This window comes from Periplaneta americana, chromosome 15 (assembly GCF_040183065.1).
Source record: "Periplaneta americana isolate PAMFEO1 chromosome 15, P.americana_PAMFEO1_priV1, whole genome shotgun sequence".
In the NCBI taxonomy this organism is placed as follows: domain Eukaryota; kingdom Metazoa; phylum Arthropoda; class Insecta; order Blattodea; family Blattidae; genus Periplaneta; species Periplaneta americana.
Window position 1 is genome coordinate 139,067,730 of NC_091131.1, and position 16,368 is coordinate 139,084,097.

The 16,368-nt window shown below is 37.7% G+C and overlaps 1 protein-coding gene across 9 annotated transcripts in view; it reads right to left on the reverse strand.

The window, feature by feature from the left end:
• Positions 1-16,368, reverse strand: part of LOC138715397 (P43 5S RNA-binding protein-like) — a 150,751-nt gene that overhangs the window by 38,482 nt on the left and 95,901 nt on the right. For 8 of the 9 annotated variants that reach the window (XR_011336284.1, XR_011336288.1, XR_011336286.1 and 5 more), the window contains one exon: positions 8,884-10,230. Coding sequence is in view for 3 of the 9 variants with exons in the window: in XM_069848255.1 (XP_069704356.1) it covers positions 8,884-10,230 (1,347 nt within the window). In the remaining 6 variants the exon portion in view is untranslated. The other variant, XM_069848257.1, reaches the window with a different exon arrangement.

Here is a 16,368-nt window from a genome sequence, read left to right on the forward strand (position 1 = left end):
CCCTCTCTCTCTCTTTCTATCGTTCTTAATATTACCGAAAGACTGCGCCATTGTTTGTTACAAGGTTAGGTAGAGTTTGATGAGGGAATACATTAGTCACAAGTAGACCACCCACTGTCAGTGACAAGGTTAGATAGGATTTGGTGAGGGGATATATTAGTGATGTGCTTAGCGCAAAAATGACACAAGTGAATGTCACGTCCATAATCCCTTTCTCTCTCCCTCCCTCCCTCTCTCTCTCTTTCTATCGTTCTTAATATTACCGAAAGACTGCGCCATTGTTTGTTACAAGGTTAGGTAGAGTTTGATGAGGGAATACATTAGTCACAAGTAGACCACCCACTGTCAGTGACAAGGTTAGATAGGATTTGGTGAGGGGATATATTAGTGATGTGCTTAGCGCAAAAATGACACAAGTGAATGTCACGTCCATAATCCCTTTCTCTCTCCCTCCCTCCCTCTCTCTCTCTTTCTATCGTTCTTAATATTACCGAAAGACTGCGCCATTGTTTGTTACAAGGTTAGGTAGAGTTTGATGAGGGAATACATTAGTCATAAGTAGACCCACTGTCAGTGACAAGGTTAGATAGGATTTGGTGAGGGGATATATTAGTGACATGCTTAGATAAAAAATGACACAAGTGAATGTCACGTCCATAATCCCTTTGATATGACTGACATAATATAAATGTGGGGATAGCAAAGTGTATGACACCGAAGTATGTGACAAGGTTAGTGGGTTAGTTGCGGAGATATTTAAGTGACGTCAGGCCGAGGAAAAGGTTTCAATCACTTAAGTATGTTTTTTTCTCCTTATGTTGTATGGTGATACCTCATTTAATCATGTAACGACGTCTCCTAGCAAATTATCAATATTTTCATTCCTCAAATTAGTGGATTTCAATGATATTCTCTGGACCACATAATATTTCTCCTTCATTTTGCTGTGATAACATGTTATATCTTCGAAAACATGTATTTGCTTTTTTTGTGCATTACAAATTTCCCGTTATACTCCATAAATCTTGCACTTGACTAGTGCAGTGAATTCTTAGGGAATATATCCATGCATTTTACTAGCAACATTTCGATTCTCTTTTGTTTACATGGCTCCAGTCTGCTGTACTGTCTGAATTCTCTATTTGTTCCTAAAATTCTTTCAATAATTTATTATCATAATATACTGCTCTTTTAAATTGACTGAGCATGTTGGGAAAAAAATCAATGGCTTTCTCAAAACACGTCATGAAATGTTTTATATAAAATAATTTTTATCTCGAAAATGAGACAAAAACGAGCAAAATTTTATTAAACCTCTTTGTTTGAAAAATCTCAAAGAATAACCCCTTAAAATTAATGATATTACTTATGGTTCACCCTGTATACAGTAGATAGCTTGGTATAAGATTAATATTTATATTTATTTTATTGTCATTAATAAGCTGCATGTATATAGAGGTGCCAATTTTTCAAGCAGTGTTATCAGTCATCCCATAGTGTGCGTGTGCAACACTCCCTCTTCTAGTAAAGTCAGATAATTAACACGTTACCTATCACTTCTTACATGAAAAAAAAAATACTTTGCAGAATGTTTTGCATCTAGCAGCTGCTTTTCCGCAAATTTCTTCTTAAGACATATTTCTTGTGATATCTGTCAACTTGATCTTTTGGATGTTGAATTCTCACAACACTGAAGACTCTTTCCTTAAGAGAGTCACAATTCTATTAATATACTGAAAAAATAACTTTACTTAATGAATAATTTCAAGAAAAAAATTGTTCCAGGGCCGGGTATCGAACCCGGGACCTTTGCCTGAGCACGCCAACGCTCTACCAATTGAGCTACCTGGCCCTGAAACAGTTTCTTCCTTGAAATTATTCTAGTCTGCTTTACAGGGAGCTATACCTGAAAGCCAGATTTGTATAACTTTACTTAATGTTTTACACTCACTTTCATTTTGAAATCCGCTATTTTGACCCTAATTGCATATATTCTAGATCCATTTATAATGTGTTCAGGAAAAGTTTCGCATTTGTAAACTGCAATTCCTCTTAATTCTATCATGTTCAACTTCATTAATAAATAAATCTGGGATTCTTTGAACTGCATGCTTAAGAAATTCAATCTCAATTTGACATTAATTCTTTACACAGTTTTCTTCTCTTTTCAGAAGAAATACGATAATTTTGCTTTTACGCAATAAGTTGTCTTTTGGCCGTAATGTCGTAACAGTGGGAGCCCACTGGCATAGTTCAGACGGTAGTGCGTTTGCCTGCTGACAGCAGTTATGCTCGGGTTTGGGTTTGATTTCTAGTTAGGCTGATTGGGTTTTTCTGAGGTTTTCTCCAACCATAATATGAATGTCAGATAATCTGTGGCGAATCCTCGGCCTCATCTCGTCAAATGCCATCTCACTTTCACCAATTCCATTGACTCTAAATAACTCAGTAGTTGATACTTACTTACTTACAAATGGATTTACTGAACTCTGAGGTTCATTGCTATCCTCACATAAGCCCGCCATTGGTTCCTATCCTGAGCAAGATTAATCCAGTCTCTACAATCATAACCTACCTCCCTCAAATCCATTTTAATATTATCCTCCCATCTACTTCTTGGCCTCCCAACTAACACTCTATATGCATTTCTGGATTACCCCATACATGCTACATGCTCTGCCCATCTCATATGTCCGGATTTAATTTTCTAATTATGTCAGGCGAAGAATAATATGCATGCAGTTCTACCTACATTGTGTAACTTTCTCCACTGTCCTGTAACTTCATCCCTCTTATAGCCCAAACTATTTTCCTAAGCACCTTATTCTCAAAAACTCTTAACCTCTGTTCCTCTCTCAAAGTGAGAGTCCAAGTTCCACAAACATACAGAATAACCGGTAATATAACTGTTTTATAAATTCTAACTTTCAGCTTTTTTGAGACCAGATTGGATGACAAAAGCTCCTCAACCGAATAATATTAGGCATTTCCCATATTTATTCTGCATTTAATTTCCTCCCGAGTGTCATTTATATTTGTTACTGTTGCTCCAAGATATTTGAATGTTTCCACCTTTTCAAAGGATAAATTTCCAATTTTTATATTTCCATTTTGTACTATGTTCTGGTCACGAGACACAATCATATACTTTGTCTTTTCGGGTGAAATCTGTGGAGCAAACCACAGGTTTATACCAATCGTAATTGAAAGTAGCTGGCATCTATTTGTTGTTTTATACCTTATTAGCATCTCTACCTTTATTGGTTGGTATATTTTATATTTATAATTTCTTAGGTTTGTTATATATTCCTTTATTTTACTTCCAAACCTATCGCTTTACTTGCTTCAAGTAAAATTCCAGTGTTTTCCCTAATAGTTTGCAGATTTTCACCTAACATATTCAAGTCATTCACATAGACAAGCAGCTGTTCAATTCCAAATCCTGTCTGTTATCCTGGACTTTCCTAATAGCATATATATATATATATATATATATATATATATATATATATTTTTATTGGGTTATTTTACGACGCTGTATCAACATCTAGGTTATTTAGTGTCTGAATGATATGAAGGTGATAATGCCGGTGAAATGAGTCCGGGGTCCAGCACCGAAAGTTATCCAGCATTTGCTTGTATTGGGTTGAGGGAAAACCCCGGAAAAAACCTCAACCAGGTAACTTGCCCTGACCGAGATTCGAACCCGGGCCACCTGGTTTCACTGCCAGTCGCGCTGACCATTACTCCACATGTGTGGTCAATGGCATATTTTAGAGCAAAGTTAAAAAGTAAAGGTGATAGTGCATCTCCTTGCTTTAGCCTGCAGTGAACTGGAAAAGCATCATATAAAAATTAACCCAGTACTTGATATAGCATCATTAAATAACGTTACAAAAAACAGTGGGAAGAATCTATAATAATTATGGAAAATCTGTAATAGTTGCCACCTCTGTGTATAATTTATAATACATACTTGGCCATTGGGTATGGATGGTTTTTGAAGTGTTTCTATAGAGCCATAGTAATGCATAAGAAGTAAATTACGTGAATAAAATAATGCCCATCCACATATATATATATATATATATATATATATGTTACTGTAAATGTACGAAGATCGGTAAATCTTAGTATTTACTGGTAAAACCCAACATTTACCTTATAGTGTGGTAAAACCCCGAAATATCTTATTAGATATGTACATTTTGAACTTTTACCAAGAGATGTTGGTAAATCTCAGGATTTACCGATGCGAGCTGGTAAAAGCTAGATCTAAGAATCCAGAACGAAGAATCCCACCTACGTTGTGCAGGTTCAGACAAATTTGCAAGCCTCACTATTTTGTTCGCACTCTGCTCAATGCAGCATAGGTTCAGTTTGTGTCCAGTATCGTGCGCGTACATACGTTAATCTTTGCGAATCATTGTAGTTCGTGTTAGTTTTCTCTTCTCTTTTTAGGGCATCAGAATGAGTGGTGTCATGCGTAACAGATTTTATGAACTTTTAAGTGAATCAGTGAATAAGAAGGAGGACAACAATTTTTACTTAACCAATGAACAATATAATACTCTGTTAAGTGAAGTGAAAGATGCAAAAACTGTTGCCAATAAAAAATCTGCCTATTACAGATGCTTGAAGCGATATGATGTTCTCAACATCGGAGGTGAAGAGAAAGTCATAGCACCAGTATCTGTTGGAAAAGAAGAAATTCTCTCTTACATTTGTTTTGATGAACTGTTTAACGTAATACAGGAGACCCACATTGCTATACGTCATGGCGGACGAACTCGGATGATTATGGAACTGAATCGCAAATACTGGAATGTGGCTGTTGAATCAATCATTACTTATTTGAGGTTATGTGAACCATGTCAGAAGAAACAAAAAAACACTGAAAAGTGGTGTTGTAGTGAAACCCATTCTACACAATGAAATGAATTCACGATGCCAATTGATTTAATCGACATGCAGGGCAACCCAAACAATAAGTCGAAGTTCATATTGGTATACCAGGAACATTTGACAAAATTTGTTCTTCTCCGAGCACTATGTTCGAAAAGGGCTGATGCAGTTGCATTTCATCTTTTGGATATTTTCATCACTATTGGCGCACCTAATATCCTCCATTCTGATAATGGTAGAGAGTTGTGTAACCAAGTCATCCATAGTTTATGTGGCATGTAGAATGATATAAAGGTAGTTCATGGAAAACCGAGGCACAATCAGTCTCAGGGATCAGTCGAACGTGCAAACCAAGACATCGAAAATATGTTATCAACTTGGATGGAAACAAATTAAAATTCAAAATGGTCTGAAGGCTTGAGGTTCGTGCAAGCAATGAAGAATAGGACTTATCATGAAGGTATCAGATGTTCACCATATGAAGCTGTTTGGTGTTCCAATGAAAATGGGAATTGCCAGCTCAGTTGTTCCACGTGATTTAGTAAACAGTGTAAACACTGAAGAAGATTTGGAAAAAATGTTAAAACACAGGAATGACTGACTCAGAAGAAAGGGAAGATAACGGTCAAGGAATTGATGATGGGACAGAAGGAACGCAGCTAGAAAGTATAGTTGGAGCAGGAAACAAAGCTGCAGGTAGTCAGCAAGAAAATGCAGTTAGAGCAGGTGAAGAAGCAGCAGGGTCACAGCATTTGACATTACTTGAAACTGAGACAGCGGACCCACCGGTACCTCCTGATGGCTGTGACGAGACGCTGAGAACTTCCTACAGGGTCGATAAAGTGAAGCGGTTCCGAGAGGCTGCCAAAGAAGGTCTTGAAATGCAAGCGAAGAAAATGAAAACAGCCATTTGTAACAAAATTCCAAAACTTTCAGTTGGACAGAATATGAGAATCAAAGTACCGGATGTAGATCGGGCAAAAATTGATGGAAAATCAATAATAGCAGTGGTCATAAATATTCAAGATGACGAGTTTTATCAACTTGGTACCAAAGCTGGCAAACTGAAGTCATTGTACACTAGGAACCAATTTGCATTGTGCAACGAAAATTTTATCAGCATCAAAGAAGTAGGGAAAGACGAAATTGGTGTACGGAAAGTGGTTAGCAAACTATCATTCGCTGGAGGACGAGGGTTCAAAAAGTGTAATTGTTTAAAAAAGTGTTCAACAAAAAAATGTTTGTGCAAATCATCTTCCATGTTGTGTAATTCTAAATGTCTTAATAGACAACCTTGTAACAAGAATTAATATTCATAATGTTTGTTTTACTTTATTTGTGGACCTAGACTGTTTGAGAGCATGTAAAGGCTTTGTTAATTTTTGTATAGAATACTATAGAAGACGGTGGTTAATATTATAATATTTTTCAATATTTTTAATATAGAATATTGTTCGTTATTATCACATTGGAATCTAAGAATATTTAAATTACTTCAGTTTAAAATAAATATAAATTATTTCAGTCATTCTGAGGTGATTTTTATTTATGTTTTTTTTAAATAGATCCTGAAACAATAAAAAGATGAATTGTAAATAGATATGAAGTGCGAAGATCGGCAAATCTTAGTAAAGATATTTTTATAAATTAATACGATTTTACCACAGCTGATCGGTAAATCCTCAGATTTACCAACATCTCTTGGTAAAAGTTCAAAATGTATACATCTAATAAGATATTTCGGGGTTTTACCGCACTATAACGGTAAATGTTAGGTTATACCGGTAGATTCTAAGATTTAAAGGTCTTCGTAGATTTACAGTAATATATATATATATATATATAAATACTATGGTTCATCAAATTGCGTAACTCAAAAATATACTCGTAACAACATGAAATTAGTCAATTCTTAGGTTCTCATTTCACAGCTACGAAATCCACACACACCCACAGCAACCTGTGTAATGAGGGCCATTTTACACGTTATTTTTATAATTAAATGTTACTACAAAGAATGAGCTGGTTTTATTTCCCTATGAACTTCTTGTTTGACAAAGTACTTAAAAACATCTTACTATGCTGAATCGGGCTTTTACGTGTGAATGTCCCAAAGTGTACTGAAGTGGTGATATATTTTGGAGAGGCATTTAATTGTTTATTTACGAGGCGCATACAGAAAGTAAATTTCCCGATTTTTTCGCCCTTGAAAATAAACGTAATTAGCCGTGTCAGTTCCGCATGCATAACAGATCTATGACGTATCAATCATATGCCAGCTGGACAGGTCCCGCCTGGTGCCAGTAGCATGGCAGCAGTGGTCCGAAATGGAAGCTCTTATTCCTTCTCCCGCCACCTGCGAGGTTCGGTCGGTGATAAAGTTCTTTAATGCACAAAGCATTGCGCCAATTGAAATTCATCGGCAGCTCTGTCAGGTCTATGGGCCAAACATCATGAGTAAGCAGATGGTGCGTCGCTGGTGTAGGCAGTTTTCCGAAGGTCGTCAAAGTGTCCATGATGAAGAGCGCAGTGGGCGACCGTCCCTCATCAATGATGATCGTGTTGAGCTGGTGTGGCAGTGCATCATGGAGAACCGTCGCGTCGCTTCACGATTACGGAGCTGAGCAGCCATTTTCCGCAGATATCGCGATCCTTGTTGCATGAGATTGTCACTAAGCACCTGCTGTTCAAAAAAGTGTGTGCCAGGTGGGTGCCAAAAAACCTGACACCCAAACACAAAATGCATCGTTTAGGAGCAGCACTGACATTTCTGCAACGGTATCACGATGACGGCGACGAGTTCCTCGGCAGGATCGTCACAGGCGATGAGACTTGGGTTTCGCACTTCACTCCGGAAACCAAGCAGCAGTCAATGCATTGGCGGCATAGTGGATCTCCGGTCAGGACGAAATTCAAACAGACGCTGTCGGTACAGAAAGTGATGTGCACGGTGTTCTGGGACAGGAAGGGCATTCTGCTCATTGACTTCCTTCCAAGAGGTGAAACAGTGAACGCTGACTGTTACTGTGAAACGCTGCGAAAATTGCGACGTGCCATTCAAAACAAGAGGCGTGGAATGCTTACTGCAGGTGTTGTGCTCCTCCATGACAATGCTCGTCCACATACGGCTCGGCGCACAGCAGCTGTTTTGACGGAATTTGGCTGGGAGTTGTTTGATCATCCACCCTACAGTCCTGATCTTGCTCCCAGTGATTTTCACGTTTTCTTGCACCTCAAGAAATTCCTGTCCTCCAGTGAGCGTTTTGGCAATGATGAAGAGCTGAAGACGTCTGTTACACGCTGGTTCCATTCACAGGCGGCAGAGTTGTACGACAAAGGGATACGAAAGTTGATCCCACGATATGACAAGTGTCTCAATTCTGATGGTGGCTATGTTGAAAAATAGCTGAAACATTGCTGTACCTGTTGCCAATAAATGTTTTCCTGAAAGTGTGTTCTTTTTTTTTTTTAAATAGGGAAACTTACTTTCTGGATGCGCCTCGTATTTCCTTAATTCCTAATTTGTTTATTTCCGTAATTCCTAATTTGTTTATTTATTTATTTATTTATTCATTCATTCATTTACTTATTCCTTCACTCATTTATGTATTCACCCTATTTATTTCGTTTCTAATGCTGTGCATATATGATGATGATGATTATGATGATGATAATGAAGAGGAGGAGATTAGCAGTAATGTTAACTGGTTGTAGTAAAGATGACTATGGTGTTGATGACAATGAGATACTGCTACTATGTGAAATGAGAGCATTGATTCAATCTAATGATAAATTTATTATACGAGTACTTGTTGATTGGTTAAATACTGAAAATAAATTATAAGGAAGTGTATCTGGAGAAAACCTGTTCTCAAATAGTTCTTGTAATTGTAAATTCGAGTCTTTGGTATAGAAAGCTCAAAATGTTTGGCTAACAGTATGTTAGAGCAGAATTTTCAATCAGATAGAAATTCTTACCTGTTGCTGCTTATCTTGTTCATTAGCAACGCATCTATCTTCAGAAGATTTTTCACCCTCTTTCAGAGTAGACAGTATACTAATGAAACTGTTACTGCCACTTTCATTCTCAATTTCATCACCTTGGTCAGATTTGGATTCTGTTCTTAAACTGTTTCCTATAGCCAACCTTAGAAGTCTTACATTCATTAGAGCAAAATGAACACTACTACAATGCTGCAAATGTGTCTTCTTTTCACTTCCATGTGATATTTTTTGTAATATTGCTGAAATTTCTTTCCTTTGACATTCGTATGGACTATTTCCAAATAGAGTAGTTTGAGATCCATGACTTTCAGTAACAGTCTTACCATTTTCTTCAGAATTATTTGACGTAATTTCAGGTAATACAGACACAGTCTGCATACATTTCAAAAAAGATTTCTCTCCATTTACAGATCCTTGTGATTCAGATGAAGACTTGGTTTTCCCAACTGTCTGTAATAATTCGCAAGAAATCTCATTTTTTAAACATTTATTTTCCTTAGAGTCTCGTAACAAATTAACTATATTATCACTCTGTCCTACATTTCCATTCCTTTCACAACTTCTTAATGTATTACTGGTTGATATTTCAACACTTTCCTCTTCAAAATGTTGTAATCCAATATCTGCTGAGGCTGTACTTTCGTCACTTTCCTTCAGACCTCTTTCTTTTCCACATTTTTCGGTCATACTACCAAAATTCTCACACTTTTGCTCTTTACACGATTGTAATGTAGAATTTGTTACAGAAACAATCTTAACAGTCTTTTGCAATTCTCTATTTACACAAGGAGATGAAACATCTTCCAAGGCAGATTTATGTTCAACATTTTGTTGAAATTTATTTCCTTTGATATCTACTAGATATTTCTTTCTCTTTGTTTCATGTTTACTAGGTATAACAAAAAATACAGGAACATCAGCATTTTGTAAATCTATTTTTTCTTTCGTCTTCAATTTGTTGTCCTCTATGGATATTTTTTCAAAATCTAGTGACAATGGTATTTTTTCAACTTCCATCAACAGTTCATTGCCATCTACATGGTCCTGGGTTGCAATATGTGACAGAATCACATTTTCAGTATGGGTTTGTATTTCTGAGGCGACATAAATGATTTCAGTACTTTCCTGTAAGTGATTTACATTAAATTCTGAAGTAAAGGAGTTATTTTCATTATCTTTTGACAGAATTCTTCCAATATTTAAATGAACTTCTGCTTTGTTTCCTTTTAAATTTTCTTCTACAGCATCTGATATAGGAGATAAATTTTCACTATCTTGAAGTAATTTTCTTTTCCTTTTAATAGCCTTTGATATGTCATCCTGCAACATTTTACCACATATATTATTCATCACAAATTTAACTAAGAGTTACGAAAGCCAAACATCATATCAACATAAGAATTATTCCAAAAGAATATTACTGTCTATTCAAACACAGATATTCCCTTCCCCCAAATATGTAATTTAGAAAATTAAGGGGCATTTCACACTTGTAATATAATATAAGGGTCGAAAGTTGGCTGTCCTTAATAAACAATTGAAGAGTGTGATCCCAAAACTCGAACCCCCTCTAATGCATAACATGGGTCTGAAAGGCTCAGTCATGAAATCAAACGGCTATAGCTTTGCAACTCTGCACGCTAAACAGCTGCCTCCTTGTGACAAGTCGACAAATATAATTAAGATTTAATAGCTAAAATGACATTTTTTTCAGGCTCAAGGTTGTCTGTATATTGTTAGTTTTTTACTAGTACCCTGTTGTTACATTGCATGGGTCTCTGAAGCCCGTACTAATTATTAACTTCTGAGAAACTTCTAAGCTCCCGTAAAAGATTATTTAAATACATTTATATAATATTTCTGCAGAAACTTCATCTGACATTGTTTTGATCATCCTGGTGTCCTCGGAAGTGAAGTAAATAACATTGTGAAGTGAGTGGAAAACCTACCAAACGTAAATATTATCTCAACAAGAGTTGGAGGCATTCATTGGAATATTTGTGTTAGCTGGTGTAGTGAATAATTCTAATGAAGCAATGCGAGAATTATTTTCCTCTTCTAATAGCAATCCCCACTACAGAGCATGCATACCAGTAAATCTTTTGAGACAATTCGTAAAGCATTGTGTTTTGATAACAAGAGGACTTGGGATAAAAGACTTCAAGCAGAGAGTTTGGATGTCTTTCGTTATGTATGAAGCATTTTCATCGAGAATTGCAAGAAGTATGTGCCCAGTGAGTGCACGACTGTAGATAAAACAGCTAGTTCCTGTCAGAGGGCGCTACCCATTTTTACAGTACATGCCAAACAAGCTCGAAAAATATGGAACAAAAATTTTCTGGATCTGTGATGCGAAAAATGCCTACGCTTTCGATGCAATAATATATACAGTAGAACCTCGATTATCCGACACCCTATTAACCGATTAACGGATTATCCAACTGTCTTTCGCGCGCTTTTTTTTTTATTTGCTACAGAAACATATGGAGTACTACTGTACGTTATATTAGTACGTTTTTTTTTTTTTTTCTAGAGAGTGTTATTAGCCTACAAGCCTTTACACTTCCAGTTTGGTCTACTGTTCGTATCGCCAAACTGTACAATTTCTATATAAAATATATTGCATGAGTGTCAAAAGAAAACTTTTCTGATAAGTATCGAAAAATGCATATCATTGAGTGATTTGGGAAAAAAGAAACTGTGGCTCATCTCGCATCAGAATACGAGATTGATGTTACAACTGTGCGCGATTTAATAAAAATTAAGGATAAAGTGTATAGAGTATGTAAATCTATAACATGAGACCTCTACTATTCCTATCTTTTCGCTTACAGCCATTACAAGGAATTTCTTTGCCCCTTAAAAACACGTCCTTGACAAAACCGAACTTAAATTAGTGAACTTCTGATCCACTACCTAGCGTGTTAAACACAAGACCACGGAGGAAATTACGAAACTTCAAGCATTATTCACTTCATTTACGAAAATATTTTACGGTACGGATTATCCAATTTTTTCGATTAATCGTTCAGTCCGTCCCCTTCATTACCACGGATAATAGAGGTTCTACTGTATACTGGGAGGAAGATAGGCATGCCAAATAAATGTGCGTAGTGAGCATAGTATGGTACGAGGTTCATCCAGGAAGTAAGTTCCAATCGCGTACAGAGATGGCATGGCTAGTTGGATGAGAATGTGCATGCGTAGCAGTAGAGATAGGATATGTGGGAATAATTCAGTGCACTTCCAGTATTATGATGGTAGTAGTTATTGCACAATGCTAGGAGAAAATGGCTGCACTGATATTGTCTCCCGCCAACTTCGAGATTTGTACAGTTATCCGATTTCTGCACGCTCAAAAGCAATCTCCAGCAGAAATCCAACGCCAATTGTGCAACATGTATGGACCCGACATTATGAGCGAGAGTATGGTCAGACGATGGTGCAGACAATTCAATGAAGGCTGACCCAATGTACATGACGAAGACTGTAGTGGCCGACCATCCCTGGTGACGCCAAAACTGATGGAAAGTGTGTGGCAAGCAGTTTTGCAGAATTGGCACTTCACAATTTCGGAACTCTCTGGTCAATTCCCCCAGAAGTCTTGCTCACTGCTGCACGAAATCGTCTCCCAGTGGCTTGGTTTCGGAAAGTGTGTGCAAGATGGTTGCCAAAACAGCTGACAGATGAACACAAAACGTAAAGTCTGGCTGCAGCATTGACATTCCTCCAGCGGAATGCAGAGAAAGGTGATGAGTTTCTCGACAATGTTGTCACTGGGAATGAAACTTGGGTGTTGCGTGCCACAGCAGAAACAAAACAACAATCCTTGCATTGGCAGCATAGTGGTTCATCTGTGAGGACCAAATTAAAGTAGACAATCTCTGTCAAAAAATCATGTGCACTGCCTTCTGGGATCGATGTGGTGACGTGACGTGCAAGTTTTTACCGCGAGGGGAGACAGTTAATGCTGAGCGGTATTGTCAGACATTGCAAATCTGAGGAGGACAATCCAGAACAAGAGACCTGGAACAAAGAGTCATTACGATTTTGCACGACAACACACGACCACATACAGTCAATGCCACACGGAATCTGTTGCTTCAGTTTGGATGAGAGATCTTCGACTATCCACCCCGACATCGCGCCAAGTGACTTTTATCACTTCCGACTTATGAAGCGCATTCTGGCTGGAAAACGTTTCCAAAACGATGTTCAGGTACTGATTGCAGTCGCTTCATGGCTCTAGAGGTTAGCGGCAGACACCTATGACAAGGGCATACAAACGATGGTGCACCGTTATGATAAATGCCTCAATGACTGTGGTGACTATGTTGAGAAGTAGCCAGTGAATCTGTAAATAGTGCAATAAATATTTCTTACTTATTGATGCTTTTATCCTTTACCGGCCATTGGAACTTACTTCCTGGATGCACGTCGTAGTATGCTGTGAATGTAAACAGTTAAAATCTTGACAACAGGTTAGAAGTAAAATGAAAAGAGAATCTAACATGTGAATGTTTATATTTAATTCTCCACGGCTACAAATTGAAAATTGACTAGTTTATATTTATAATTAAAAGAATAAAATTTAACATTTATATGCAATGTTAGTTACCATTTTGTATAATTTAAATACAAATAAACATATTAATTCAAATTAACACGGTATTTTACATTACAATTCAAATTAACACCGTATTTCACATTGCAAGTAAGTGCAGGCCTCCTAGGTCCATGTCATGCATTAAAAGGGGGAAAAACAGTCATGCATCAGAGGGTTAAGTCCATATATCCATTGGTCTATAGACTGAGCGAGTTTTCAAGTGATATGCACAATACCACAAACTTTTAGACAAGGATTGGCGTTGTTTTGGAAGAAAACAAGCTTAAAATATGATAGAGATCTCAAACATAATCATACTGTATACAGGGTGTTTAAAAAATACGGGGCATAATTTCAGGTATGTATTTCTCACATGTAGACAATCAAAATAGTTCATTACAACATGTGTCCGGAAATGCTTTATTTCCGAGTTATGGCCTTCACAACATTGAAATTCACCGGAACATTTTTTTTTCCGCAGGTCGTTGCCGTCAAAGGAGACATTAAGAGGGCACTCTGACAGTTCATTCCGAGGTGAAGGTTACATTCAGTGTTGTGTAGGCGTTAGACTGTGTGACATGTATTCAAATAGACTGTGTGACATGTATTCAAATAAAGAGCTGGCAGAGATACACTTCATGTACGGTAAGGCGGACGGCAATGCTGCGCTGGCTCGTCGTTTGTACCAGGAGAGGTACCCACAGCGACAATGTCCAGATCGGAAGACATTTGTACGTCTCCATTACAGTCTGTGCGAGTATGGAAAATTTAACTCTCCTGGTTTGGGAAGGGGATGACCAAGATCTACAACTCCAGAAGTACAGAAGGAGATTCTGGAGGCTGTGAACATGACTCCTTCTATCAGCACACGAAGGGTAGCGTTGCAAGTCAATGTTCCTCATACGACTGTCTGGAGACTGTTCAAAGAGTATCAATTGTATCCTTATCATTTGCAACGTGTACAGGCCCCGTCACCAGCAGAGTTAGGTTCTGTCAGTGGTTCTTGCAGCAGTGTGGTGTAAATCCGAACTTTCCTGCCTTAGTATTATTTACAGATGAAGCACAGTTCACACGAGATGGCATAACAAATTTCCACAGTCAGCATGTATAGGTGTATGAAAACCCACATGCAACTGTTCCATCTCATCACCAGGTGCGGTTCTCCCTCAACATGTGGGCCGGTATCACTGGTGATCGATTAGTTGGACCCCATGTACTTGTAAACAGACTTACGGGGCAGGCGTACACAAACTTCCTAGAAAACACCATACCTCATATTTTAGAAGACACTCCACTGATCAATTGTCAACACATTCACTTCTTGCATGATGGCGCTCCTGCACACTTCAGTCGTACGGCTCGCCGGTACTTGGATCGAAGGTTTCCTGATCGATGGATAGGTAGAGGTGGCCCAATTGCTTGGCCTCCATGCTCACCTGATCTGAACCCTCTCGATTTCTACTTGTGGGGCCATTTAAAATCATTGGTTTATTCGTCTCCGGTGCCTGATTTGGAATCCCTTCGGAATCGAATTGTGGCATGTTCTGAGGACATACGCAATACTCCTGGAGTTTGGGATCGTGTTCGCAGGTCAATGAGACATCGATGTGAGGTCTGTATTCAAGCAGGAGGTGGACATTTTGAACATCTTCTGTAATGACAACGACCTGCGGAAAGAAAAATGTTCCGGTGAATTTCAATGTTGTGAAGGCCATAACTCGGAAATGAAGCATTTCCAGACACATGTTGTAATGAACTATTTTGATTGTCTACATGTGGGAAATACATACCTGAAATTATGCCCCGTATTTTTGAAACAACGTGTATATGTATAAATCACAAAAATGGCCAAATGGACTGAGTGAGTTTTGGGATCACACTATTCAATTACAATAGGTAGTAAAATATGACATAAGATATCTTGTTTTTGTTACACCTATTATTATATTTGTGATGCTGACTGTGAATGTAACAATGTCCTCACGCGCGCGCGCACGCACGCACGCACGCACGCACGCACACACACACACACACACACAGAGTGGAAGATAAATAACCTTACAGATTGAAAGAGACAATAAGGTACACATAAATGAATATAAAACCTATATTACATTATGTGATTAAATGCATGGTTAAACTGAAAATTAAGTTTGAAGTTTCAGCAGTCTGGCAACATCGTCGATATGTCTCTACTCATGAAACAGATGTAAGAGGTCAACAAACTTGGTGAGTCTCCATACATAAGCTGCCAAGCTGTTGCCACATACTCACTTCGTGTAATGGTTTGAATTTAGGAGTTTTTAAAATTAAATTTACACGAAAACCGTGCACACTATTGAAATACACCAGAAGGCTAAATTATTCCTTATTAGATTTTCTATTGATATCGACAAAAATCACGATCCTACTCGCAATAGTTACCAAATAAGAGATTGTTAAACATTTGGGAAAAAACATTTTTTCTGAAAAAACTATGAACTTTCCACCAATATGATATTATAGTTTTTTGTTACATACAACATGAGCTATTCACTCTGGAAATCTGCAAAGCTATTTCACTTCCATCCTGTTAATTCACAGAGGTAATAGATCAAGTCAAGTAAGTTTTATGATATGGCCAATAGTTTTGAGAATACAAACTGCAATATGTTGCAATGCTGCAAACAGTAGCAGTGCTCCTTGATGTCATTGCTCCGTGATGGAGGTGAGTGGAATTCCACTCTGCAAGATTTGTGAGAGGAAAATGTAAACAAGAAGTCTGATCAGATTCCGTACCTTTCGACCTACTGTACATACTGTACATATGTAACACTTAACACATAACTGAACATTATTGTAAACTTAATTTC